Genomic DNA, 23810 nt, shown 5'->3' with positions numbered 1-23810 from the left:
TCAATACAGAAATGCAGCAGGGACACAAAGCTAACATAAATAACAAACTCAACAGAGACACTGAATGAGAATAACAACGCATTGTTAACTTATGCACCTTTTGCTGGAGTGAGCTCCACTTTCTCAGGTGGAGGTACAGGTGTTTTTTCCTTTGGGACAGGTTTCTTAGGAATCTCTGGCTCTTTAAAGATATTATTTTGCAAACACATGTTAAAATTGCTTTCAGAGCAGTAAAAATGTGAACATGGAAACGAGATAAAAACACAGAACAAGACCACAAACTGCCCCTAAAACATATATAAGAGTTATATAGAACTTAGAACAAGAAATAGAGATTAATTTTAATGAACACAAAAGATGTCATGAGTGACTTGCAAGAAAAGATCATGTACCTTTTTCTGGTACAATTTCCTCTGGAGTAAATTCCTCTTCTTCTTTCTCAGGAGCAAAAATGGGAACCTTTTCTTCAGACACAACTTTCTTTGCAACCTCAGGCACTTTGAAGATATTATTTTAAGAGCTTTAATTTCACAACATCACAAAGAAAAATCCATAACATAAAGCACAAGGACACCAACTTTAAAAGTAAAATTAGAAATAAAAATAGGGGAAACTACTGGGCATTTTTGAGTCCCTGAAAATAGCAATGTGCTATTGGGTTACAAGGATTATATGAGGATTAGCAATTTTGCCCAATTTTTAATTCCACAGTGTCACTGCAAACAGAAAATATTAGCAAGATATTCTACAAATGAGAGTTTAAAGAAGATTATTGCATTAAGGTTTTTTGCGTAAAAATTTTCAGTATCTGCTTTTCTTTTTTTTGTTTTCTTTTTCATTCCCCCCCCCCTAAAATACTCAGCTGCTGAGGTAGAATCTGCTTGGCATCCAGTAGTGGTCTTTGCAATAGTCTGCCTTCACTCTGAATTTCACATTTAGGGTATGGGATCTGGTTATTAGTATGATCAGTAAATTGATGTTATTTTTGCATAGTTTAGCTAAAAACCTTGATAATATAGCTTATTCTCAAGGCACATGTAAGAGTTATCTCCCTAAATTGAACAATTTACAGGTAAAGGGCCATAAAATTTAGTTTAGCTGTTTTGTTTAAATAAACTACTTTAAAAATTATTTCTGGATGTTAATATCATAAGGAATGATTTCATTCACAGTAATTTCTTATAGTGCAAAAAAGCAGATCATTCAAGGCCTGATTCTCAGCTGGCTGCAGTCAATAACAAAATAGACAAGCCCTGTGTGAGCCCTAACACTACTCACTACAGGGAAGCAGCAGGGTGCTATAGCCATGGACCTGAATTCACATGAGTATAAATTGAATGTTAAAATTAGGTTCCACTGAAATGTGAAAATAAGAGGGAGAGGAATTATCTGCATATACCATGATGTGATATACCTTTAGCTGGTGGGATTTTCTTTACTTTAGGAACTGCAACAGGTACTTTTTCTTCTGGAACAGCTCTCTTGGGCACGTCTGGCACTTTAAAGATATTGTTTTGATAAGAAATTGGTAATTGCTTTTAGAACATCAAAACTACTAAAACGACAGAACAAAGTCACAAAGACCAGAAAGAAGAAGAAGAAGAAGAAGAAGAAGAAGAAGAAGAAGAAGAAGAAGAAGAAGAAGAAGAAGAAGAAGAAGAAAACTCCTCTCAGAAGGTTAATTACATCCAGCTTAAAACAATCACTGGAGATGAAGATCTATTAATAACTTGAACAAGGCTCTCATAATCTTCAAGAAGGAATGCCGTACCTCTTGCTGGCATCTCTGGAACCTTCTCCTCTTCTTCTTCAGGAGCAGAAATAGGTACCTCTTCTCTGGGCCTTGGTATTTCTGGCACTTTAAAGACAGTTTTTAATTGTAGAAAACTTAGACACAACTTACACAGAGTGTGAATTAGCAAGTACAATTGTCACATGCTGCTACGACACTTCAGTTAAATTATAACAACAAATGCACAGAAACAAGAACAAGCATTATCCACATGTTCAGCTATAGGAAGCAGTACCTTTGGCTGGTGGAGGTTCTGGCTTTTTATGTACAGGGACAGGTACTGCCTTTTCTGGAACCTTCTTGGGCACTTCAGGCACTTTAAAGACATTTTTGTTTTGGGAATTAATTTTCACTGTAATACAAAACCTAGTAAAAAGATAACTGTATATTTGATATTAAGATAACTATGCAAATATGGTAAAATCTAGTCATGTGTGAAAGTTAACACTGATTTTTTCCACAGATTTATGCACAGATATAAACTTACAAATATACAGAGACTACAGAACTACAAACTGGTGTGGTAAGGCTAAGGGAGAAGTTTGGCTGTTTAGATAAATTTTTCATCATCTGTTCTTGAAACAGCAAGTCCTTTAAAATGATTTAGATATATAAGATCCAAAAGACAGAGACAATACAAAACACAAAGACATTTCCAAAGTGTAGGGTAAGTGCAGACCCCATGACTGACAGACAGACACAACAGCATCCTGATCAAACAGCTCAGGGAGTGGCTCAAACACATTAGGCTGAAGAATGGGATTGCCACTGGCAGTAACAATCTTCTTATAAAGATGAAGAAACAAAAATAGAATCACACAGTTTAAAATGGTGTACCTTTGGCTGGTGGAGGCTCTTCCACTTTTTTAGGCACTGGGACATGTACTTTCTCTTCTGGCACAAGTTTCTTTGGTACTTCAGGCACTTGAAAAAATATTATTGTAGCTTAAGAATTTAATTTTTTGAGACATAAGGTAAAGAACATTGATATGAGTCAATAAAGTTGGATGATAAAGAACTGTCAAGAATTAAAAACTTTCTTCACTCTACATCACATATGAAAAAAAAGACTGACTTTTGCAATTTTTTTTTATAAAACATTCAGTCAAGAGCTATATCAAGTCATATACCTTTGGCTGGTGGAACATCCTTCTTTTTTGGTACAGGAACAGGAACCTTCTCTTCTGGCACAGGTTTCTTTGGCACTTCTGGAACTTAGTAAGATATTATTAAATATTGAGCTTGGCATGGAAATCTAAACCAACATGACATACAAACCAGTCACACTAAAACAATTAAACACAAACAAAATCAACCACAGTCCTTGAAAGTAACAACTATTTTTTTTATCCTAGTTTTTAACGTAAGTGAGAAGATAAATGAGTGCTAGAAGATCTTTCTGATCACAGATATTTACAAGTGCATATACCTTTAGCTGGGGGAGCTTCCTTCTTCGGCACTTGGACTTTCTTTTCAGGTACAGGTTTCTTTGTCACCTCGGGCACTTCAAAGACATGATTTTGGTTACAAAAATAAACCATAAGCTACTCAAAAAGGAAATGAAACATAAAGGACAGCAACACAAATGTTTCATATGAAGATCCCTTTCCAAAAAGAACATCAAAAAGTAATAAAAAATTAAGACCTCTGAAAAATAATGTGAATTACATATTCAGAGGATGTCTTCTAACATGAAGAGATGATATATACCTTTTGCTGGAGGAGGTTCTTTTTTCTTCAGAATAGGTATTTTTTCCTCTGGAACAGGCTTCTTGGGAACCTCAGGCACTTGAAAGATACCATTAATGTTTTAAGTATTTCATCCCATAACAACAGGAACATAAAGTGCAAACAAACATCACAAATACATACACATGCAAACAAACATCACATACTCCAAAAAACAGCTATGATTTAAAAGGGCTTTATCACTAAGACAAAAAAACAAAACAAAACAAAACAAATACATCATATTAGCTGCTGTTATGTCAATTCTCCCTGCTCAGCCATGGAGCCCATCAATAAAAATGTTTTCAACTTGCAGGACTTTTTTTTGCTGATCAGAAGATTAAGTCAGAGTCTGACTTTTTTTGAACCAGCTATTAAAACATGTCCCAGTGGTCATCAGGCATATAATAGGTTGCATCTGGTCATATTCTTTTATATATATTAAATATAAATTGCTGACTGCATTTTCTTCCTGAAAAATTTCCAAGAACTTTCTACATTAAAAAAACCCAAGCACACCTTGTTTATCAACTGACTTACTTCAAGCACAGATCTATCCATTGTAAGTAACCAGCAGTTTATACCACAATTTGTTGGGTAAATGGAATGCTTTTTAAAAAATCACTTCACTCTTCTGAAATCAGCAGACTTTAATGCAGTGAGGCAAATTTTCTACTAAAACGTATCTAAATTTTTGTTTGCACTCCAAATCCCACAGATGTCCATATAAATTTTACAATGACAGGAGAATAATTCCATTGTCTCTGAGCATACTGAAGAAAGTCTGGAGCATATATGAATTAAACGTAGCTAATGTGAGAGATTCAATGGAAATTTCAGCCAACACTAATCTTTCTGTTCAGGATTAACCTGGCTTTTGCAGTGTGCAGCCTCATCTTTTCTCATGCTCATAACAAAATTTGTACTGCAAACAATGTTAGATATAATTTTGACACTTATTAATTAGTCAAAAGAAATTCTGAACTTCTTTGAGGAAAAATGACACTATAGAATGATTTGAATCAGGACTGGAAATCATACTCTTAGATGATTATGTTGTTTTGGAAAATTGGATATGCATGATCTGTATCTTTGTATTATGATGCAGAAAGGCTCTATTGCCAAGATCTTAGCATGACCTAGTTCTCCTAAGTAATGAATATTATGTTCATCCTGTACTAAAAACATAGAAAATTTATACTCATACCATAAAAATTAGTCCTAAGATTAAACAAAGATTGTGTAAATATGGATTTTTTTTTTCACTTTTCATGGAAGTATATTATTCCCTTCAAGACAAAAATAAACATTAACCACAGGGCTTTCTAAGGTTTCTGAAAAGAATTCAGTGTGACCTGTGTTCCTAAATCACTTATTTTCAAGTATCCTAGCTATTTTCTAGATAAATGAATTTTTGGTCTATGACTGCAGGCTTTACATAAGCAATTTTAAGTATTTCAAGCACAAAATAGCAAAATTAGACCTCAAATGAGGATGAAATTAAGCTCAGTTAAATTTTTATAGTGGACTATGCAGAATTCATGTGAAAGAGGAACGAACATGTATGACATGGAACACTTGAATTTGGTAAAGAGTAGATATACAGCCATCACTCTATCACATTATATAATAATCAATAAGCATCTCTAAAAACACACACTGTAAAGCACACTGCAACATTTTAAACCAAAAGTCTGGTATTTTTCATAGAACATAAAAGATACTACTTTTTCTCACACAAACCCTGAAGTTAAAGTATACCTCTAGCTGGTAGGGGAGCCTTCTCTTCATACTGAGGAACCTGTGGCTCTTCCTCCTCATATTCAGCAACTTCCTCTCCATAAGCAGCTTCTTCTTCATAATGGATGACTTCTTCCTCTTCATACTGAGGAGCTTCTTCCTCTTCATACTGAGGAGCTTCTTCCTCTTCATACTGAGGAACTTCCTCCTCATAGTGACTAACTTCTTCATAATGGCGAACTTCCTCCTTGTAATGGATTACCTCCTTCTCATATCTGGTGGTCTCTTCCTCCTCATATCTTGGAATCTCTTCTTCCTCTTCATACTGAGGAACTTCAATATATGCTTTTTCTTTTCGGACGACTGTCTTGCGTACTTCGGGCACTTAAAAAGATACCAATTAAAAGAACCTTACAATTTAGCACATAGATCTTATTGATAACAAGGATCACAAGGCATTGTCAACTAAGAATTAACCAAAGAACATTCCATAGAAAACAAATCAGCACTCACTATACATGGAACATCCAAGACACAAAAAACATTTACACCATATTGCAGTAACTATATCCAGTATACCTTTGGGTGGTGGTCTTGCCATTTTTTTAGGAGGATAAATTGGTACTCTTTCTTCAATAATAGCCTTCTCTGGTACATCAGGCACTTAAAAGATACAGTACAATTGCATTTAAGAATTTTTAGATGTAAATTGTTTAAAAGCAAAAATATTCTTAGCAAGAAACAGAAAAAGATATCTTACAAACACATGGCTGACATGTAAAAGACAAGTGTGCTTATTGTCACTGGACATGTAGCTAGGGAAGTCATCAGGCTTCTTTCTAATTAAGAAACAACAAACTTTGCAGGATACCAATATAAGCAGGTGATATGATTCCTGCTTCATCCACTGCTGCCAACAGTGAAGTTAAGTTTGCTGATGGGCAGAACTCAAAATCCAAAGCTATCCAATTGCAAAATCAATAAACATTGTTCTCTGTAGCAGCTCCTTTCCACAGCAGTGGCACTTTGCACTACCTCAGGAAGAGATCGAGTCCTCATTCACTGACAACAAAAGATTTCTATAGGAAACTCCAGATGAAGCTGAAGGAATATGTGGAGAATGACTTGCTCAGTGAGGAAGGTGTTTTTCCTTTTCCATCAATCACTTTTCATAAAGTGACTTGTTTGTTCTGACATGGCAAGGAGCCATTCCTTGTAAAAGCAGGAGCATTTCCAAAAGATTAAGATGTGGGTATGTTCAGTTTTTAAGATTTATTCAGGAAAGAATGCTATGTTTAAGCAGCATACTCTCTTTTACAGCAGTGTGTGGGTCTTGTCTTCTGAGTATCTTGGAAAATTTTTGACCAATATAACTGGAAACTGCACAGAAAATTACCTTGGCATTTTAAGATCTGGCAGACTTGCCAAGAGAATAACTGTGGAATTTTCTTAACAGATTTAATTTTTTCTGACCTTAAGAGGTGGAATCCATTCCGTCAGTGACATATTTGAGAATTTCTAGAATTTTCATTCATGTTAAGCTGCAGCGAGCATAGATGAGTGGCTGCCACAAGTCTTGATGCTTGGTGGTTTTTTTGGGGCAATGTGAATGAAGATTCCTTTCCTCTTCAAGTATTTTCTGGCAGAGTCCTTGATATTTAATTATAAATGCCGGGTACATCTACATTTGAACAACTGAAACTGATTGAAAGTGGTACTTTGGTAAATTTGAAAAAACTGCACTGTTCATGAGTGCCCTCTTCAGAAAGCTCATGTTCCTCTGGATTCTTTTCTGCCAGCTAAGACACCACTGTTTAGTACCCCATTGGAGAACTGTTGCATTTAATGTCTTTCTGCTTTGATCCTTTTCTTTCCGGAGCACATGGCATATTACACCTACCTTACAGAGAACCAAGGATTGTCTTTTATTATCTTGGTACTCATAGCGTGCTTGTCCCCCCATCATTGGACACTAAACAGATAATTTAACTTCACACTGATTTTTCTGTATCAATCTTCCATGCTATGAATATGATAATGCTGTTTATCAACAGTATCAGTTTGCAAGTAGTAAGTGTGGGACATCTTGTGGGTAATTTTTCACAAATCAGTTGATAATCCACAAAAGTGAAAGAGCAATAAATTTTCTTTAAAGGCTGTGGACTGTTGAGTAGGCAGATCCATTACATTGGATCTGTTGCCATGTAGGCAACAGTAAAGATTTTTTCTTTCACCTTCAGATTTAGGTGAGGAGTTGCTTTTACAGAATGGGAAAGGTCTGTCTGTCTTTTCAGAATAGTAAAGCATGTTAATTAAAATGAAAGCAAAGACTGTCTCCTGTTTCCCCTCAAAGGTCACAGAGAGGTGGCAAGATTTAAAAAGGAGGACCTAATGAAACTATTTGGCTTCCACTACAAGAACAGCATTAAGCCAAGAGGAAAGAATTAAACAAATTGCAAGAATGAAATGCTGTCCTGCATTATTCTACAAGCTTCACTTTCCTGATAAACTGGCAATAGCAAAGGACATGAAATTTTGTTTTATTCTCTCTGATTTTTTATACTAGCTGACAAGATGTAACTTTGGATACAGAATCTTTTTAGTCTTCATACCTGTGTATGAAATCTCCTTTTCTGTGTGGAGAGAAACGGATACTTCCTCTGACATAGCCCAGTGTTCTTCTTCAGTTGGTACTTCAAAGACAGATTCTAACATTAATATTTTTTTCTGGTGCAATATTATATAAAAAAATAAATATCCCGTTTGGAGTTTCTTAGAAAAATAACTTATTTCCTGACACCACCCACACCCAGAGTAATTGTGAAAAATGTGTCTAGTATTTCTCAAAGACTTTGCAAAAGTTCCTCTGTGACTACCGTGGATTTAATGGTTGGACTCAATGACCTTGAGTGTTTTGTCCAACTTAAATCATTTCAATAATTCTAAATGTGACCCTCAGGAGATGCACCAGACCAATAAGCCTGAAGCCCTGGTAGTCCTACATGAGCACAATCTGTTCATAGATTAACCCATGGGCAGGACTACCTTCTGGTGGTGGAGACACTTTTCTCTTTTGAACAGCCATGGATACTCTTTCTTCTCTGGTAGTTTTCCTCTGTGCTTCTGGCACTTTAAAGATAGTAATTGTAAGAATACCAACTTCTAAAAGAAATCACACACATTCTGAAATTCATATGAAAGAATTATAGACAAACAATTGGGAACAAATAGCACGCTATTTTAACGAAAATATGATAAACACAACTGTCACATGAGACATACAAATAATACACAGTAAAATAATATATCTAGTATTAGAGTAATAGATATATAGACCAACACAAATAAAAATGGAACAGAATATTCACATATTGTGAAGTAAGATGGAATGAAGATGAAAGTTAGAGGTAAATATTTCATCTCTAAACTCTTCAGAAACTCAAACTGCAGAACACCACACACACAGGGTACATAACAAAATCAAACATAAGAAAAGCACAGAAACAGAGAACGTATTTATAAGTTTGAAACATTTCACTGAATATTGACAATATTATACACATTGAGAATTTTTTTTAAATTTGTGTTAATTTCTTTTCACTGAGCAAGTGTCATCACTCAGCTTTGCAAGCATTTAAGCATCCAGAGTGATCAATGAAATTAAATAGTAGCTAAAAATGCAAAGAATAAAGGTACATGACTATTCTCTGTCACACTCAGCAGTGTTTTGAAGAGGAAATGACAAAAGTATTTTTCATTTATAACCAAATCAGGAGAGACAAATTTGATTAGCTAGGCAGACTGTGAGTATGATTCACATGGATGTTTGATATTTAAAAGCTGTCTGTACTTCGAACAGAACTTGTATACCTTTAGCTGGTGGAGCTGTCACTTTCTGTGAAATTGGAACAGGTACTTTGTCTTCTGGCGCAGGCTTCTTGGGCACTGCTAGCAGTTTTTAAAAAAAAGTTTATTGTGATAGATGCTAAATTAATCACAGTATATAAACATAATGAGATGACAAAACACAAATCAGAGACTTGACATTTCTTCAAGTAAAAAACAAAAATGAAAAAAAGACACCAAACACTGAACATTAGAGTCTGTGTTAGATAACTAGACATAAATACAAACCACTGTCCTGAAACAAGACTTCTCTTGTGTAATTCTGAAAATTTATATACCTTTCTTTGGTGGAGCCACTTCTTTTTTAGCAACTGCAACTTTTTCTTCTGTGATAACTTTCCTGTGCACTTCAGTCACTTAAAAATAATGTGCAAGAATATTTAATTACAATATTCGAAATGCAGGTATATGTTTCTTATTCCAAATTTTTTTTAAAAAAAGTGCTAAGCGAACTTCAACAGCAACAAAAATAAGACACTGCTGAAAAGCATCCTTTATGTCCGTAGGACAAAAATGAGTAGAGTCAAAAGAAAGGGGAGATCCCTACAAAGGTTACAGATGCTAACAAACAAAGCTGTATTTAAGTAAAATGCCTAAACACAAACGCTGCAAGACCAAACTAAAAAATCTCCATGGTAATAATCTGTTTACCTTTGGTTGTTGGAGGTTCTTCAAATTCTGCCTCAAAAGTGGGCACCAATGCTTCTGCAGGTTCTTAAAAAAGATTGTGTAACTTTAGAAATTTTTTTTTATTTCATCAGCAGGTATAAGATAGAAGATGAAATAACATATAAATAACATATACTAACATAAATCTCATCAAGACAGCACAGGTCACAGGTGTCATTGTAGACAAACACATAGAAACATGTTTAGTGTTGAAGAAATATGATACTGGAGATATATATTGTACCAACAATACAATTCCCAACCAAGGCATATATGTTAAAGATAGAATGCAGCAAAAAGCTTTTTTTTTTTTTTTTTTTTTTTTTGCATCAAGAACAAGCCACTGATATACCTTTTGCTGGTGGAGCCACCATTTTTTTAGACACAGGAACAGGTACTTTCTCTTTAGGAACTGCTTTCTTATGAACTTCAGGAACTTTAGAAAAATGAGCAAGATGAGAAGGAAGATGAGAAAGAATATTAAAGTGTAATATTTGCAATTGGCTACTACACAATGCATTTTACTGAGTTAAAACAAACAATAATTTTCAAAGTACGAGGTGGAATTTGAGACAGCATTCATCACTGTGAGAAGACATCACCTATGCCAACATGTACAAGCAGACAGTAAGACAAATATAATCCCCCTGAAGACACATCAACCAGTTGAGAAACTGGTTTATACCTTTAATTCCTGGAGCTTCCTTAGGAGCAGATGGGACTTTTGGTTCAGGGACAACTCTCCTGTGCTTCTCAGGCACTTTAAAAGATTACAATTACATAGTTTTACATAGAGGAGTAGTATCACTATAGCACAAACACATACAAAAATGCCAAAAAATGGACATAAACATGTAGTGACAACATAATGTTAAGAATGATGGAACATCTCATATGGTGTAGTGAAATGAACTTGTACCTTTTGTGGGTGGGGCTTCCTCTCTTTTTGGAACAGTTACTGTCTCCTCTATGTAGTAAGACTCTTCTTCAGTCACTTTTAAAAAGAGTAAAATATAAAAATACTGAAGTTTAAGTATTTGACATATATTACTGTATTTATGGCCCTGGTAAGCAATAAAATACTTCTAAGACAAAGATAAACAAGTGTGCTTTATTTATAGACTTCTCTGGGATGACAAAAACTACATTCAAGCCATCCTGCTTCCTCTGAGGCCAATGGGAACACTCCAAGCAACTTAAATGGAATTGAGCCCTCATCTTGTATTTGTGTGAAATTTGAAAATGTTCCACTGCTCTCTCCAGTCCTCTAGCTCACTAATGTTGATTTTTTTTCAAGAGATTTTTCCCAAAATACTGAGAAAATTCCTTGACTGAAGATGTCCCTGGAAAAATCTGTGGTGTCACTTGTCATGGAAATTGAGTGAGTCAGTGTTACAGTCCTTCACAGTGTTATGTGACCACCAATAAACTCACAGGTGGAAACAATATAGTTATTTTTCAATGAAATTATCTGAGGAACTCGAGTGCATTGTGATATTTGAAAGAATGTTTACTTTATGCAGACAACCTGGCGAGAGTAGAACTTTCAACAGAAAGAAGTCCTGATAGATTTCACTCTCAAAGAGACAACTTACTATTTTCACTGTGTTGAAAGAGGATTAGCTACATCACTTTTCAAAAGCAAGAAATAGAAGTTGTAGACATTAAAATTAAAATTTATAAGTTACAAAACATATTTATATAGTAGTATTTTTTTCCTTATGAATAAAACAGATATTAATCCAAACCATCTATTTGGTATGGACCAAAAATTATTTTTTTTCCTTTTGCCTAGTGTTCCTGAATTGTTGTCGTACCTTCAGAAATCTCTTCTCTGTGAAGGGAAAAAGATACTTCCTCTCTTTCTTCTTCAGACCATTCTTCAACTGTTGGTTCTTTAAGGAAAATTATTAGTTTTAGTATTTTGGTGGACTGATAGCTGGAGAGAGGGAAAGGTTGATGGATAGAGAAGATGAAGACCAATTCTTAGAAGTTCTATAGGACAATGACAGATATGCACACAATCCAGCTGTGCACACACACACACATATATGTGTATGATTTGTTCTAAATTATGGGGCTTGTCCACATCCCAGGTTCCCTCTTCTGTGTTGTATCTAATACCATTCACTGGTCAAATAATTTCAGTTCATTAGAATGCCTCAGGTCCCCAAATTTCCCCATAAGAACAGCTCAGGTGGGGGAAACGAGTCAAAGAATTAGGGGTTTCTCCTTGATCCAACTGTATGAAAGTGAGGAGAGGAAAAAAATGAGATGGATAGGTCAAGAACTGAAAGGAAATCCTGGCATGCACTCATCTACAAAGATGACTTTGTCAGGGAAAATCCCAACTAGTTCTGGTGAAAAGGTTAATTTGCAGGAGACAAACAGAAATTAACAATGCATGTATCCATATGAATGTGTATTTGCAAGTTCATATTTTAGATAGATGTTCCAAATTTTCTTCTATAAATTCATTTATGTTTTTTAAAGGAAAACACAAATAGTCTTGACTGGGTAGTTATTAATGGGATATAAAAACAGACAAAATGCTGATTGCAGTTATCATGAGGCAGATATTATGTGGAATTATGCTAACTTAAAACAACCAATCTCAATCTTCCCTCAACATGAGAACGTGAACAGAAAGCTGGTGAGATGCTAACACTGCAGAGGCAAGCAGTATTTTATCTTCAGGGCTACAGACAGCTTTGTAGTGAGTACAACAAATGGATGGTTACAGCCCTAATTTGTGGACTCTAAAATAAACAATACATTCAAAACAAATTTCTGAGGCCCTGATCTGAAGATCATTGCATTCAGTAGCAGAGTTTTCATTCCTGTAAATGTGGTGGGATCCTGACATTAAAGACTGAAATTGTAAATGACACTTTAGGAGGCTTTTAACAGCCTGCAGAAACTCATAAGAGACAACTATCAAAATTTTTTTGGTGTATTCTGATCTTGATATTAAAACAACAGACTTGCAGACTAGCACAAGTTTCTCACTATTGTCTGTTTATAATGTACCTTCAGGTGATGGAATTTCTTCTGGAATGGCAACAGATATTCTTTCTTCTGTAATAAGTACTCTTTCTTCAAAAGTGGCTTTCTTATGCACTTCAGGCACTTTGAAAGATAATGATATTAAATGTATGCTTTACCAATTCCATTGTGAAAACATAGTTTTGAAATGTCAAATCTAGTTTTCCAAAGAAGGGTACTGAGCACATAACATATAACAGAAATTCAATATTTAGAAAGAATACTGTATAAGTATTGCATAAGAGATACAACATAATGTAATGATTCATTGTCTAAATCAGAACAGAACTCACAGGAGAAGCACAAATCAACAACAAATAACAGCACAGAACTTAGACAGAAGCTGAGACTTAGCATATTCTTGTATTCTGCTAGAAAGCATACCTTTAGCTGGAGGAGCCTCAATTTTTTTAGGCACAGCAGGAGATACCTTTTCTTTTGGGACAGGTTTCTTAGGAACTGCAGGCACTTAAAAAAAGTATTTGTATTAGAACATTTGAAGTAAAAACTGGCACACGCACCACGGAAGAGTAATGTGTTGTTGAGAAAGATTACACATGGAGATGTTTTGCTCACCAAACATGACAGTTGACCAAATTGAGATAAATGTAATGTTTTAAAGAGTACAGTAAATGACATTAAAGTGAGCTATATTATGCCTTTTGCAGGGGGGAGTTTCTACTTTAGGAACATAAGGCATTTTTTCTTCTGGAGCTGTTTTTTTAGGTACTTGTGGCACTTCAAAGATATTAATTATAATATAATTAGCTTAGTTAACAAGTTTTTTAAGAATAAGTCTACAGCACACCTATAGACAAAACTGACACAAAAGATACATGTTAACATAGATGAAGTACCAGTAAAACCAGATTAACTTAGCAATCAAACACAAAAATTGACATAAATGAGATGTTAAAGATAATAAGAAAAGAACATTATTTTCTTAAGTGTACCTTTAGGTGTTGGAGCTTCCTCTCTTTTTGGAACAGCAACCTTTTTCTCTGGGGGAGCTTTCTTAGGAACCTCTGGCACTTAAAAAAACATAAAATATAAGATGACTGAATTCTAAATATGAAAGATTTATCGGAGTATTATAGATTTCATTAATCCATTTGTAAGAATGCCAAGACATGCCACATAACACGTTCATACACTTAACATAGAAAGATATATCACAAGAGCAACGTATGCTTGATAAAAACCAAAATCAGATCAGTTGCCAGAAGACTATCAAATGCTTTAAGATTGATTTCTTAACTGAAGAATGAGCTGTTCAAACATATTACCAGGTTTTAAAACATCTCATGGGTGTACAGAGAATCATACATAAAATATAAATTCTAACACAAACATGTATACACAGAGACTAAAGGAAAATAAAACTCAACAAGTAGTGTACTTTCCATCAGTAATTGTATCTGGCATGCAGATGTTCTCCTTTGGGAAAAGGAACATGTACTTTTTCTTCAGGCACAGTTTTCCTAGGCCTTTCAAAAACTCTAAAGGTACTAAAATTCTTCTAAGTAATCTTTCTAAGGCTTTTGAATGCCTTAGATGAGAACAGACATTCACACATTAACAGAAAGATTACATTTTTTGTATGTGTTGAGGACATCAGAGAAATTAGAAGAAGAGGACAATAGCACAGAACTGGTTAAAACCCACATTCAAAAGATGCTGTACCTTTTGCTGGGGGAGCCACTTCCTTTTTAGCAACAGCAACTTTCCTCTCTGGAACAGGTTTCTTAGGGACTTCAGGCACTTTGGAAAACATTATTAAAGTAAGAGATCTTTAGTTTTTGGAACACTAATCCAGATTTGAGTAACCTGAGATTGTTTTATGCAATGAGCACAAGGAGCTGAGCACTGCAACACAATGCAATGTACAGCCTTTTGGACAAATGTGGACAATACAGGAAAGACATGATATAGTATAAAACTCTTATGTTAAAATCACTGCACTAGCACCTTTCATTTTACTCTCTTGAAGTAAAAACACTCTACACTTGCCTGCAAAAACCACACAACTTAAATAGAAAGAGAAGGGCCCAAGCTGCGACAAATTCAAGCTGTACACTAGGTTATAACACAATTGAAAAACTGAAATAGTGCAACAGAGACAATGCTAAATCAAATAATGCATACAGAGATAGTGCAAAAAACAAAGACACATAGAGACCAAATTCCTAAATATATTCAAGAAAACATGAAAAATAATACAAAGAAAGAAAATTTGTTTGGGCTTTGCTTCTTTCTTTTTTACTAGAGCAGTAGAAATACCTTTTGCTGATGGAGCTTCTGTTTTAGGGAGAGGAACAGGCTTTCTTTCTTCTGGAACATGCCTCTTTGGTATCTCAGGCACTTTAAAAGATAGGTGGTGATCATTTAGGAGCCAGTTCAAATAAGTGGTAAACCACAGTAGACTACTCTTAAGATGGTGTAAAAGGAAACACAGAATGTCAAAAACTATTCTCTTTTATCAAACAGATACAACAAACCCACCTCACAGAAAGCTATTACAGGAATTATTGAAAGCAGTCATGAAGAAGATAGAAATGCAGTAAGGCTTGAAGCTTTGAGAGCAGAGCCATAGAGAAATTGAAAGATCTCAGTTCTGATATGCTATCCTTTGCTAAACAGTGTTACAGAGAGATAACGTGAGGGTTCAGAAAAATGGAACAGATGCTGATGCAAAAAACTTTATTCACCTTCAACGTGAGAGATCTCCAGTTCTGTAGAAACTCTTTCTTCCTCCTCCTCTACCTCCCTTTGTGCTACAATAGGAATTTTAAAGATATTAATAGTTGAGATAGGAAATATCAATGTCCATAGTAAATCTGAAAAACTTTAAGAAGCTATTAGCTGTGTACAATACACAATCATCACTGAAACCCATATGTTAATATGTAAAAAAAATTTATCCAGAAAATGAAAGTATGTGCAAATCTGACAATGAATTTTGATTCAAATTAAAACAACCAACCAAACAAACAAACAAACATTTATTAGACTCCCATCCTTAATCAAACTACCTTCAATTGGGTAAACAGCTTCAAAGAATCTTTCTTCAACTGTTTTCTCATGCTCTGTTGGCTCTTTAAAGAAAAGTATTTAAACAACATTAAGATATAATAGTTGAAATATTTCCATCTATTAAGCTAATTAAATCAAAAGCATAAACAATGGACAAAAAAGCAAGGCATACTGAAAGACAAATGTACAGTATGTCTAAATATGTAATTTGCCATACATAAAAACAGATCAAAAGAAAGCATAGTAGGATTGATAGATTGTTTTGATTTGGGTACATAGACTTCTGGTTTTGTACATACCTGTAATATCATATGAATACTCTTCTTCTCTGTGGACAGAAACTGACATCTTTTCTTCTGAAACAGTCCATGTTTCTACTGTTGGTACTTTAAAGATAGGATTTTGTTTTAGTATTTCATATGCTAGATCCACTGTAGTGGTAGTTAGCATGTGAGTTTTTATCAAATATTTATCTGTATTGCACATTAAAGTCTTCGACATATTTAGACAGCCAGTATTCATATTCTAAAATACTGAACATAGAACAAGCACACAAGTATAATATTTAGTATTTGTTAAAGACTAAAGACACAGACACCTTTTAACCCAAACATTTGGAACAAAATGCATGCACAGGCTTTTGGAAATTGTACATCAGAAGAATTTTAAAGGTTCAAAGATATTTTTGGGCACAGGGACACAATTATGCTTATTATGTAAGGATAGACCAGCAAGCAGAATAGAAGAAAAAAAAGCTGTCACACTGCAGTGTGACTGTAAGCTCTTTAAACAAGAACCAAAAGGCTATCCACAAATATGTTAAAAACAGACTTTATAAAAAACAAAAGCATGGTAGACATACTAATTAAACACTGAGACGAGTCACAGCATGAGTACTGCTTTGGATCCAGATACATACACACAGGCCCACATATTCCAAAGAAGCACAGAAACACACTGGGCACTGAAAAAAGTGTAAACTGCCATTGAAAGATGCTGATCTGTACCTTCCTTTTTCATAACTTTTTCCTCAACGACCATAGGTGTAGGTTTTGGTGGCAGAACTTTCTTGGTAACTGTTGGCATTAGAATTTTGTTACTCAGTGAAACATTTAGCAAAGAGATCAAAGTAAGTCTACATCTATCTATTGGTGATGTTGAAAATACAACCAGCAAGACAAACAATCTAACTCAGCAGCTAAGCCAGGCTTCTTGGAATCACACAAAGCAACATAAGGAATGTGTTTGTTTCCTTTTTATTGCTGTGTTCTAAAGGCGATCAGGGAATTTAACACACAGGTCATTTCCTGATACTTATTGAATTGCAGCTGACAGAATCCTGCTGCAGAATGGGAAATGCTACACAAAAGGAGGTAGCTACTAAGAGAATAAGGGTCCATCTTTATTTCAAAATGAAGGAATTAACCAAGGCATCTTGGTAGGTGGGTCAAAATGGAAATCTAAGCAAGATGGGGATTTCACATCTTCAGCTTAGAGTGAAACACACTATTTCACCCAGGTCAATTCTATACACCCTTTCTTAAAGCATTGGTAGTTAACATTTGCATTTACTATTTTCCCCTAAAAAGCTTTCAATCTTCTTTTAAAGAATTCAGCAGAAGCTCTTATTAGATATTTCAAAGACTGAAAAATTTATCAGACCATGTTAAATAAAGACAAAGCATATGCAGATCAGCTAAATAACAAAAGTCACAACAGTCACGGAAAGATGACATTAAGATAACTAAACAGTATTTACCCTCAGCCCTTTTGACTTTTTCTTCTGCAACCCTCTGAGTGGTTACCTCCACTTTTTCATCAACAGGTTTCTTGACAACTGGAAGTAATTTAGATAGATTTATTGTTTAAGTAACATCACAAATTATTTTCTGGATACAAATCAGATAGAACTGGCTGGGGTTTTTTTGTTTAAGATGTTATAAGTCTTGTGCATGCTGTGCTCTGTCCAGTGCATTGTTAACTGGGGGTGAACAGTGGTGACAATAAGGCCCACCCTTGCCTTGAGAGATATGCAGTGATCTAAGTGGAAAATACTTTCCAGAAGGGCAGCATTTAATTTCTTAAATGTTACACCTGTGCTCAAGGCTAACATATAGGGAGAAGGAGGGGGAACTGAAGCTCAGTTTGATTTTGCCATCAATTCTTGTTTTGATTCAACCACCTTTGAGCAGAGAGCCCACAAATGTGTCATGGGAGAAGAGAAAGGGTTGCCATGGCTCTTGCTCATCTCACTGTCCAACATAAAGAGAATTTTCTTCTTCCCAAGGAAATGTGATTAACCAGCACCATTCATCTTGAAGGAGAATCATGAAAGATCTTAACCTGCATGTTCCTGTTAGTTTTTGGGGAAAGTCATACCTTTTTGAACAGTTACTTCCTTCTTTTCCTTCTTTTCAGCTATAATGGCTGGTGGTTTTCGCTCAGGCACGGGTTTCTTAGGAACTTCAGTCACTTAAAAAAAACAAAACCATGATGATAAATGATAAAAAATATGTTGTCTGAAGGCTCTGTAGTTATTAGTTATTGGTTATGCCACTATAATTTTGTGAATTTTAAAAACATAAAGAGAGTTTTGGAGATCCAATTGTTAAGTAAAATGTTTTGCTTATTTTCAAGTTTCATGTTTTCTCATCAGAACCAAAATTTGTTCCTAGAGCCGTACGTGTTACTAATCCCCAAGACAGTTACAGCATGCAAGAAAATGTAAAATACAGCCATTAACATCAATCAATAAATGTGTGAAACATTTAAGTAAATCAAGTTCATCTAGAGCACATGAAAATGATAGCAGAAATATCCAAGAAACTAAAAATTGCACATATCCTTACTACTAACTACTAACTCATATTGGGTTTTTAAGACCTGCAAAGTTCAGTGGCAAAGAATTTCTAATACATCCATTCCTGTCTGCATCCATACCTTGTGATATCCTGTGTTATCAGAAAAGAGAAGAAATAAAATGACATGATAATTCAAATACCTTCTTCATGAATTATTCTTTTTTCTTCATAAGTCACTTCTCTTTTCTCATAAGCTTCTTCCCATTCTTCTTCCCCTTCGTCATAGCCCTCTTCCTTGACATAATAGTCATGGTCTTCACCATAATCTTCTTCCCATTCTTCATAGATTTCTTTGGGCGTTTCATGTACTGTCTTTTCTTCACGTATCTCTTCTTTCCTTGCCATGGATGTTATTTTGATCTCTTTGGGCTTTTCTGGGAGCACCTCAGGAACTAAAATAAATTGATTATTCATATCATAGTCTGGAATTTGCAAGGCATACTGAATGTTCACATTTACTGAAATTATTTCACCCTTACAGATGGTTTAAAGAAGGGACTATTTTTAAGCCGTCACAATAGGCTTCAATTTTAAATGTGTGATTTAAACATAAAGCCAGAAATCAAGCCATTGTGATAGATTCAAGTTATTTCAACACAAAACACCTTGTTTGAACAAGGTAATTTTACTCTTTTTAAAAAAAGTTTTCAAACAAAGGAAAAAAGTTACCTTTAGGTGGTGGGACTTCTTCAGGAGCTTTTTTAACCACCTTTTGGGGAACTTTCTTTAATGGAACCTTTTTCTCTGCTTAAAAATAATAGATTTAAAAATTTATATTAAAAACTTAAGAACCCCTAAAAAGCCAAACAAACAGAAATCCGAAAACCAACTGTCATAAAAAAACATGAACATAGCATTCAAATACTATAAGGACTTTTACCTGGCTTTTTCTCCTCTGGAGGTGGAACAAGAGGCAGAAGAATGGGAATAGGGGGAGCTTGTAGGAAAAAATAAAATATTTAGAACAAAATTTAAGTTTGATATTTCCTTGTTAATGAAGAAAAATTCTGGTTTGTGAAAACAGAATAGAGGATTTTATTGCAGCTGCAGAATATAAGCAAACAGAGTGCTTATTCAGAGAGTTTAGAGCAGCTGAATAAATATAATTTGTGTGGGAATCCCCAGTCTATCTTTATTTGAACCCTGAATGTCCTCAGCTTTATTTTCATTGCTGCCATCACTCTCCTATCTTTGCTGATGGCAATTCAATTCAATATCAAAACTTTCCCTTCCTGCTGCCACTGCAAGCATTTACCAAATTATCCTGGAAATTAACCCAAGAAGTTTAAACTGCTGACGTTTATTGTAATAAGCTACTGGGTGCAACAGAAAGCTACTGTTTGTAGTCTGTAGTACAAAACCAGAGCCTGGGGAGAGACCATTTGCCATAAACATGAAATCCAATGTATGGCTTTAAAAGAATATTTTTAAAGGCAGTAATTTAGACAGCTTGTTTAAAGGATATTTTTTGTGGCAAAAAGAAGAGATGAAAATTAGGGAAAAAAACTATCAGAGAGGAAGATGGAAATAAAAGGAAGATCAAATGAACAACAGACTGATAGGAAAACATGATGGAAAGAACTGTTTTAAGATAATTAAATTAACTCCTACCACTACCTGTGCAGAGTTTTCACCTTCCACACAACAAAGAAGCCAATCCAAGTCAAGAAGCCTATCAAAGTCTTGTTCACAGGGATAATTAACTAGATCTTATTGCTGAGCTAAGATTTTTCTCTTGGGTTCCCACTGGCCTTCTGGTTCAGGGCAGGTACAGAACAAGTATGGTTTGTTACCCTACCTTCAGCTGGCTTTTGGGGTGGAACTGCAACCCTGGCATCAGGAACATCTAGAAAATCAAAATGTTTAATTGACTTAATAAATACTACCAATAAAAAAAAAATCTATGTGTTCTCCTCAAGTATAGCAGTTGATGGTGCCTTAATCTTTTTTTGTAGCATAAAAGGATTGTAGCTTGCTCCTCAAGTATAAGCTAGCCAACCAATAGATAACTAATTATATTAACCTTTCAGTTCAGTCAGCCCATACAATGTTATGTTTTATTTCTAAATAATTCTTGCAACATTTGGAGAAAGCTATTAAAAACATTCAAAAAAGAAGATCACTACACATCATAAGGAGGTGATTTTTATCCATTTTGCCGCCTCTGTTACTATTTTTTTTCAGTTGTACAGAGAAGAGCCTATCTATTACTTGGTACATCTTCATTGTTCTATTGCTTAGCAATTCAAACAAAAATAAATCTGTGCATTTTAGAGAATTGGGAGAAAATAGTGTCCCTATTAATGTCACTGATTATGGATTTATCTCAATAGTCATTGCCACTCCTTATGAGAATAATAGTTCCACATGACTGCAGATGAGGAATAAATATTTTTCAGGATGTAGGTTATACTTACTCCAACCAGGAAAAAAAAAAAGATTTGAAAATAATAAAAAAGCAGAACAATTTTTTAATTTTATGACACAGTATAGGCAAGATCTTGTGCCAGTCTTGCTTGAGGACTTTACCTGGTGGCTTCAACTCCAGTTTGATTTCTGCAAAAGAACATTAGATTTCTTTTATGACTATTGATTTTTTCCAGAATCATGTTTCAAACAAGCATATTTGCACATGGTTGTGGTAACAAATTTGTTTAGAATATTTGCTAACCTTTAGTTACAAGATAGAGCTCTGCAGTGCTTCTTGCTTCTCCTCTTGGTTCAAGACGAGCAATTACAGAGTACACACCTGCAGCAGCCAAGAATGTTCATATTTATATGCTTTCATCATTTAAAATCAGCCATACAAAAAACCCCAACAAACAGATAAAAAATGGCACCAGCACAAATGTTTCATGCATTTTTACCTTCATCTTCTGCATTAACATTGTGAATAGTCATATAATGACAGCGACCCTCACTTCTGAAGCTGTACTTGGGGCTCTCTCGCAGTTCAGTGGGGCCTTTATACCATGTCACAACTGCATCATCAAAAGACACCTCACACTCGAAAGTTGCGGACTGGTGTTCACTCACAACGATGTTCTGTATGCTCTTGGTGAACTGAATTGGTTCCGCTGTTTTTAGAAAGAAAAAAAAATACATCAGTTGTTATACACCACCATGGCATTTACTGTATTTGAATGCTTCTCACTGTTGTCATCAAAACAGCTAAATTTTAATGGGATAATAGCAATAGATCTTGAAAAAGTAGAGTAAGAAAAAGGGATTCCATGTACTATGAAGTTTTATGCATAAGAATGAAGATTAGAAGATGTAAGAGTTCAACTATAACAAGATTTCTGTGCAGATGCATTTTGTAAGAGAAGCCATTAAGGAAACTAAAGACAGAATAATTAAGAAAAAGCCCAAGGAAATATAAGAGTTCCAAAGAAAATAGAAGCTAGTACAACTCAGATTGCTTGTGAGCTACGGAATGTTATTAATCATGGTTTAGTCAAGAATACTAAATTACCCAAGTATGTCACGTGTTGCTCAAAGACAAAAATTCTTATTTAGTCCATTTCCAAGTTTTGGAATCTGTCTTTCAGAAATCCTTTTCATTTTCATTTGTTCTGCTAATGAAACCTCCAGAAACTGTCACTGTTGTAAGAAAGAGATTCTGTATCTTTACAAACCTTCAATGGCCAGATCTGCTGTTGTTTCTAGACTGTCAAGCTTGCATGTATACTGTCCCTCGTCTTCCGTTCTGACATCCTTGATGATGAGTTTGTGCACTTTGTCAGAGACTTGTGTGGAATATCTCCCTCCTATCTTAATGGGTCTCCCATTTCTATACCACTGAGACTTGGCATTTGGGATAGAGAACTGACAAGTCAGTGTGCATGTTTTTCCTTCCTTGAAAGTAGTGTCATGAAGATGCCGCTCAACTGCAGGTTCTATTAGCATGTTAAAACACATATTTTAACAGAGATCAGAGACTGGAATGAATAAATAAAGTGTAAAATTATTCAAATATATACTCCATAAGTACACTTACCAATCACAGTTAGCTTGGCACTGGCAATATGTGGTCCACACACTATTCTGAAATTTCCTTGATCATTAGGCTGGCAGTTTCTAATTCTCAGTATGTGGCGATCACCTTCAATTCTAATTTCATATTTGTCATTGGAGTCCAGTTTCTGGGTTCCCTTGTACCATGACAGTTTAATTTCTGGATAGTTAATCTTAATCTCACATTCAAAGATAGCATCCTCATCTGCTAAAACCGTCTGATTTTCAATGTCTCTGATCAGAGTGATGGGCTGGAAAATATTAGTTTAAGTTAATTTCAAATTCCCTGTTATAGATTTAAATATTGCATAAATCAGTCCAAAAATTATTTACCTCTGTTTGTGTCAGTCGCTGCTGAATAAAAGCTACAAGCTCATCAAACTCCTGATCTTCCCTTTGAGCTTTCTCTGTGAGCTCAATTTCCTATAAAAATGCAGAATATACTCAAAGATTAAGGGATACTAAACGTCAGGATGTTATGTTTATCCAACACAGAATTCACTCCTACATCAAATTTTATGTAACTGTACTGTAACCAGTGAGTGTATCTTCCCATTCTAACAATTGCAGTTAAACTATGAAGACAGAACCTACTTAGTCAGAAGGCCCATTTATTCTTCTTGGATTTAAGCATGCCAGAAATTGAGAACTGCCAGTAAAAGATCTAAAGAGGAACCAGAAAATCCTGCACACATCATAACTTCAGAGTTTCAGAGTGTGGACACCACGTCTGTTCAAGGGAAACATATTACTCCTGAGAGAGCCAATGCTGCAGTCACACTGTGTCTTACCAATCTATGACTTTCTTCTGCTTGGGTTTGCTTTAGTAATTCAAAGGCTTGCAGAAGGCCACGGAAATCTGTGATTCCATACATGCGAGCGTATTTCTCATATTCTTTGGGATCTACATTTTTGAGAAGTTCCAAGATATCAATAGGTTGCTCTTCCTCTTCTTTTCTTTTTGTTGGAGTGCTATGCAAATCAATAACAGAAGTTAACTATTCAGCATTTCATTCCCA

At 35.0% G+C, this 23810-nt stretch overlaps 1 protein-coding gene across 1 annotated transcript in view; it reads right to left on the bottom strand.

The window, feature by feature from the left end:
* TTN (titin) overlaps positions 1 to 23810 on the bottom strand; it is a 237732-nt gene that overhangs the window by 130181 nt on the left and 83741 nt on the right. Inside the window, exons 100-138 of the mRNA XM_062498574.1 lie at positions 23583 to 23763; positions 23125 to 23214; positions 22775 to 23042; positions 22413 to 22673; positions 21642 to 21851; positions 21446 to 21523; positions 21304 to 21330; positions 20573 to 20620; positions 19655 to 19711; positions 19444 to 19521; positions 18915 to 19166; positions 18293 to 18385; positions 17673 to 17750; positions 16921 to 16989; positions 15913 to 15975; positions 15589 to 15654; positions 15161 to 15241; positions 14564 to 14641; positions 13834 to 13911; positions 13541 to 13618; positions 13265 to 13351; positions 12866 to 12964; positions 11653 to 11730; positions 10755 to 10829; positions 10499 to 10595; positions 10188 to 10339; positions 9818 to 9880; positions 9445 to 9522; positions 8306 to 8422; positions 5840 to 5923; positions 5282 to 5644; positions 3503 to 3580; positions 2923 to 2997; positions 2630 to 2716; positions 2028 to 2144; positions 1772 to 1858; positions 1415 to 1498; positions 406 to 497; positions 98 to 179 (exon numbers count right to left, since the gene is read on the bottom strand). Coding sequence (XP_062354558.1) covers positions 98 to 179; positions 406 to 497; positions 1415 to 1498; positions 1772 to 1858; positions 2028 to 2144; positions 2630 to 2716; positions 2923 to 2997; positions 3503 to 3580; positions 5282 to 5644; positions 5840 to 5923; positions 8306 to 8422; positions 9445 to 9522; positions 9818 to 9880; positions 10188 to 10339; positions 10499 to 10595; positions 10755 to 10829; positions 11653 to 11730; positions 12866 to 12964; positions 13265 to 13351; positions 13541 to 13618; positions 13834 to 13911; positions 14564 to 14641; positions 15161 to 15241; positions 15589 to 15654; positions 15913 to 15975; positions 16921 to 16989; positions 17673 to 17750; positions 18293 to 18385; positions 18915 to 19166; positions 19444 to 19521; positions 19655 to 19711; positions 20573 to 20620; positions 21304 to 21330; positions 21446 to 21523; positions 21642 to 21851; positions 22413 to 22673; positions 22775 to 23042; positions 23125 to 23214; positions 23583 to 23763 — 4229 coding nt within the window. The remainder of the gene's footprint in view (positions 1 to 97; positions 180 to 405; positions 498 to 1414; positions 1499 to 1771; positions 1859 to 2027; positions 2145 to 2629; positions 2717 to 2922; positions 2998 to 3502; positions 3581 to 5281; positions 5645 to 5839; positions 5924 to 8305; positions 8423 to 9444; positions 9523 to 9817; positions 9881 to 10187; positions 10340 to 10498; positions 10596 to 10754; positions 10830 to 11652; positions 11731 to 12865; positions 12965 to 13264; positions 13352 to 13540; positions 13619 to 13833; positions 13912 to 14563; positions 14642 to 15160; positions 15242 to 15588; positions 15655 to 15912; positions 15976 to 16920; positions 16990 to 17672; positions 17751 to 18292; positions 18386 to 18914; positions 19167 to 19443; positions 19522 to 19654; positions 19712 to 20572; positions 20621 to 21303; positions 21331 to 21445; positions 21524 to 21641; positions 21852 to 22412; positions 22674 to 22774; positions 23043 to 23124; positions 23215 to 23582; positions 23764 to 23810) is intronic.

This window comes from Cinclus cinclus, chromosome 9 (assembly GCF_963662255.1).
Source record: "Cinclus cinclus chromosome 9, bCinCin1.1, whole genome shotgun sequence".
In the NCBI taxonomy this organism is placed as follows: Eukaryota; Metazoa; Chordata; class Aves; order Passeriformes; family Cinclidae; genus Cinclus; species Cinclus cinclus.
The sequence above is the reverse complement of the archived record's forward strand: the minus strand, read 5'-3'. Positions and strand labels throughout refer to the sequence as shown.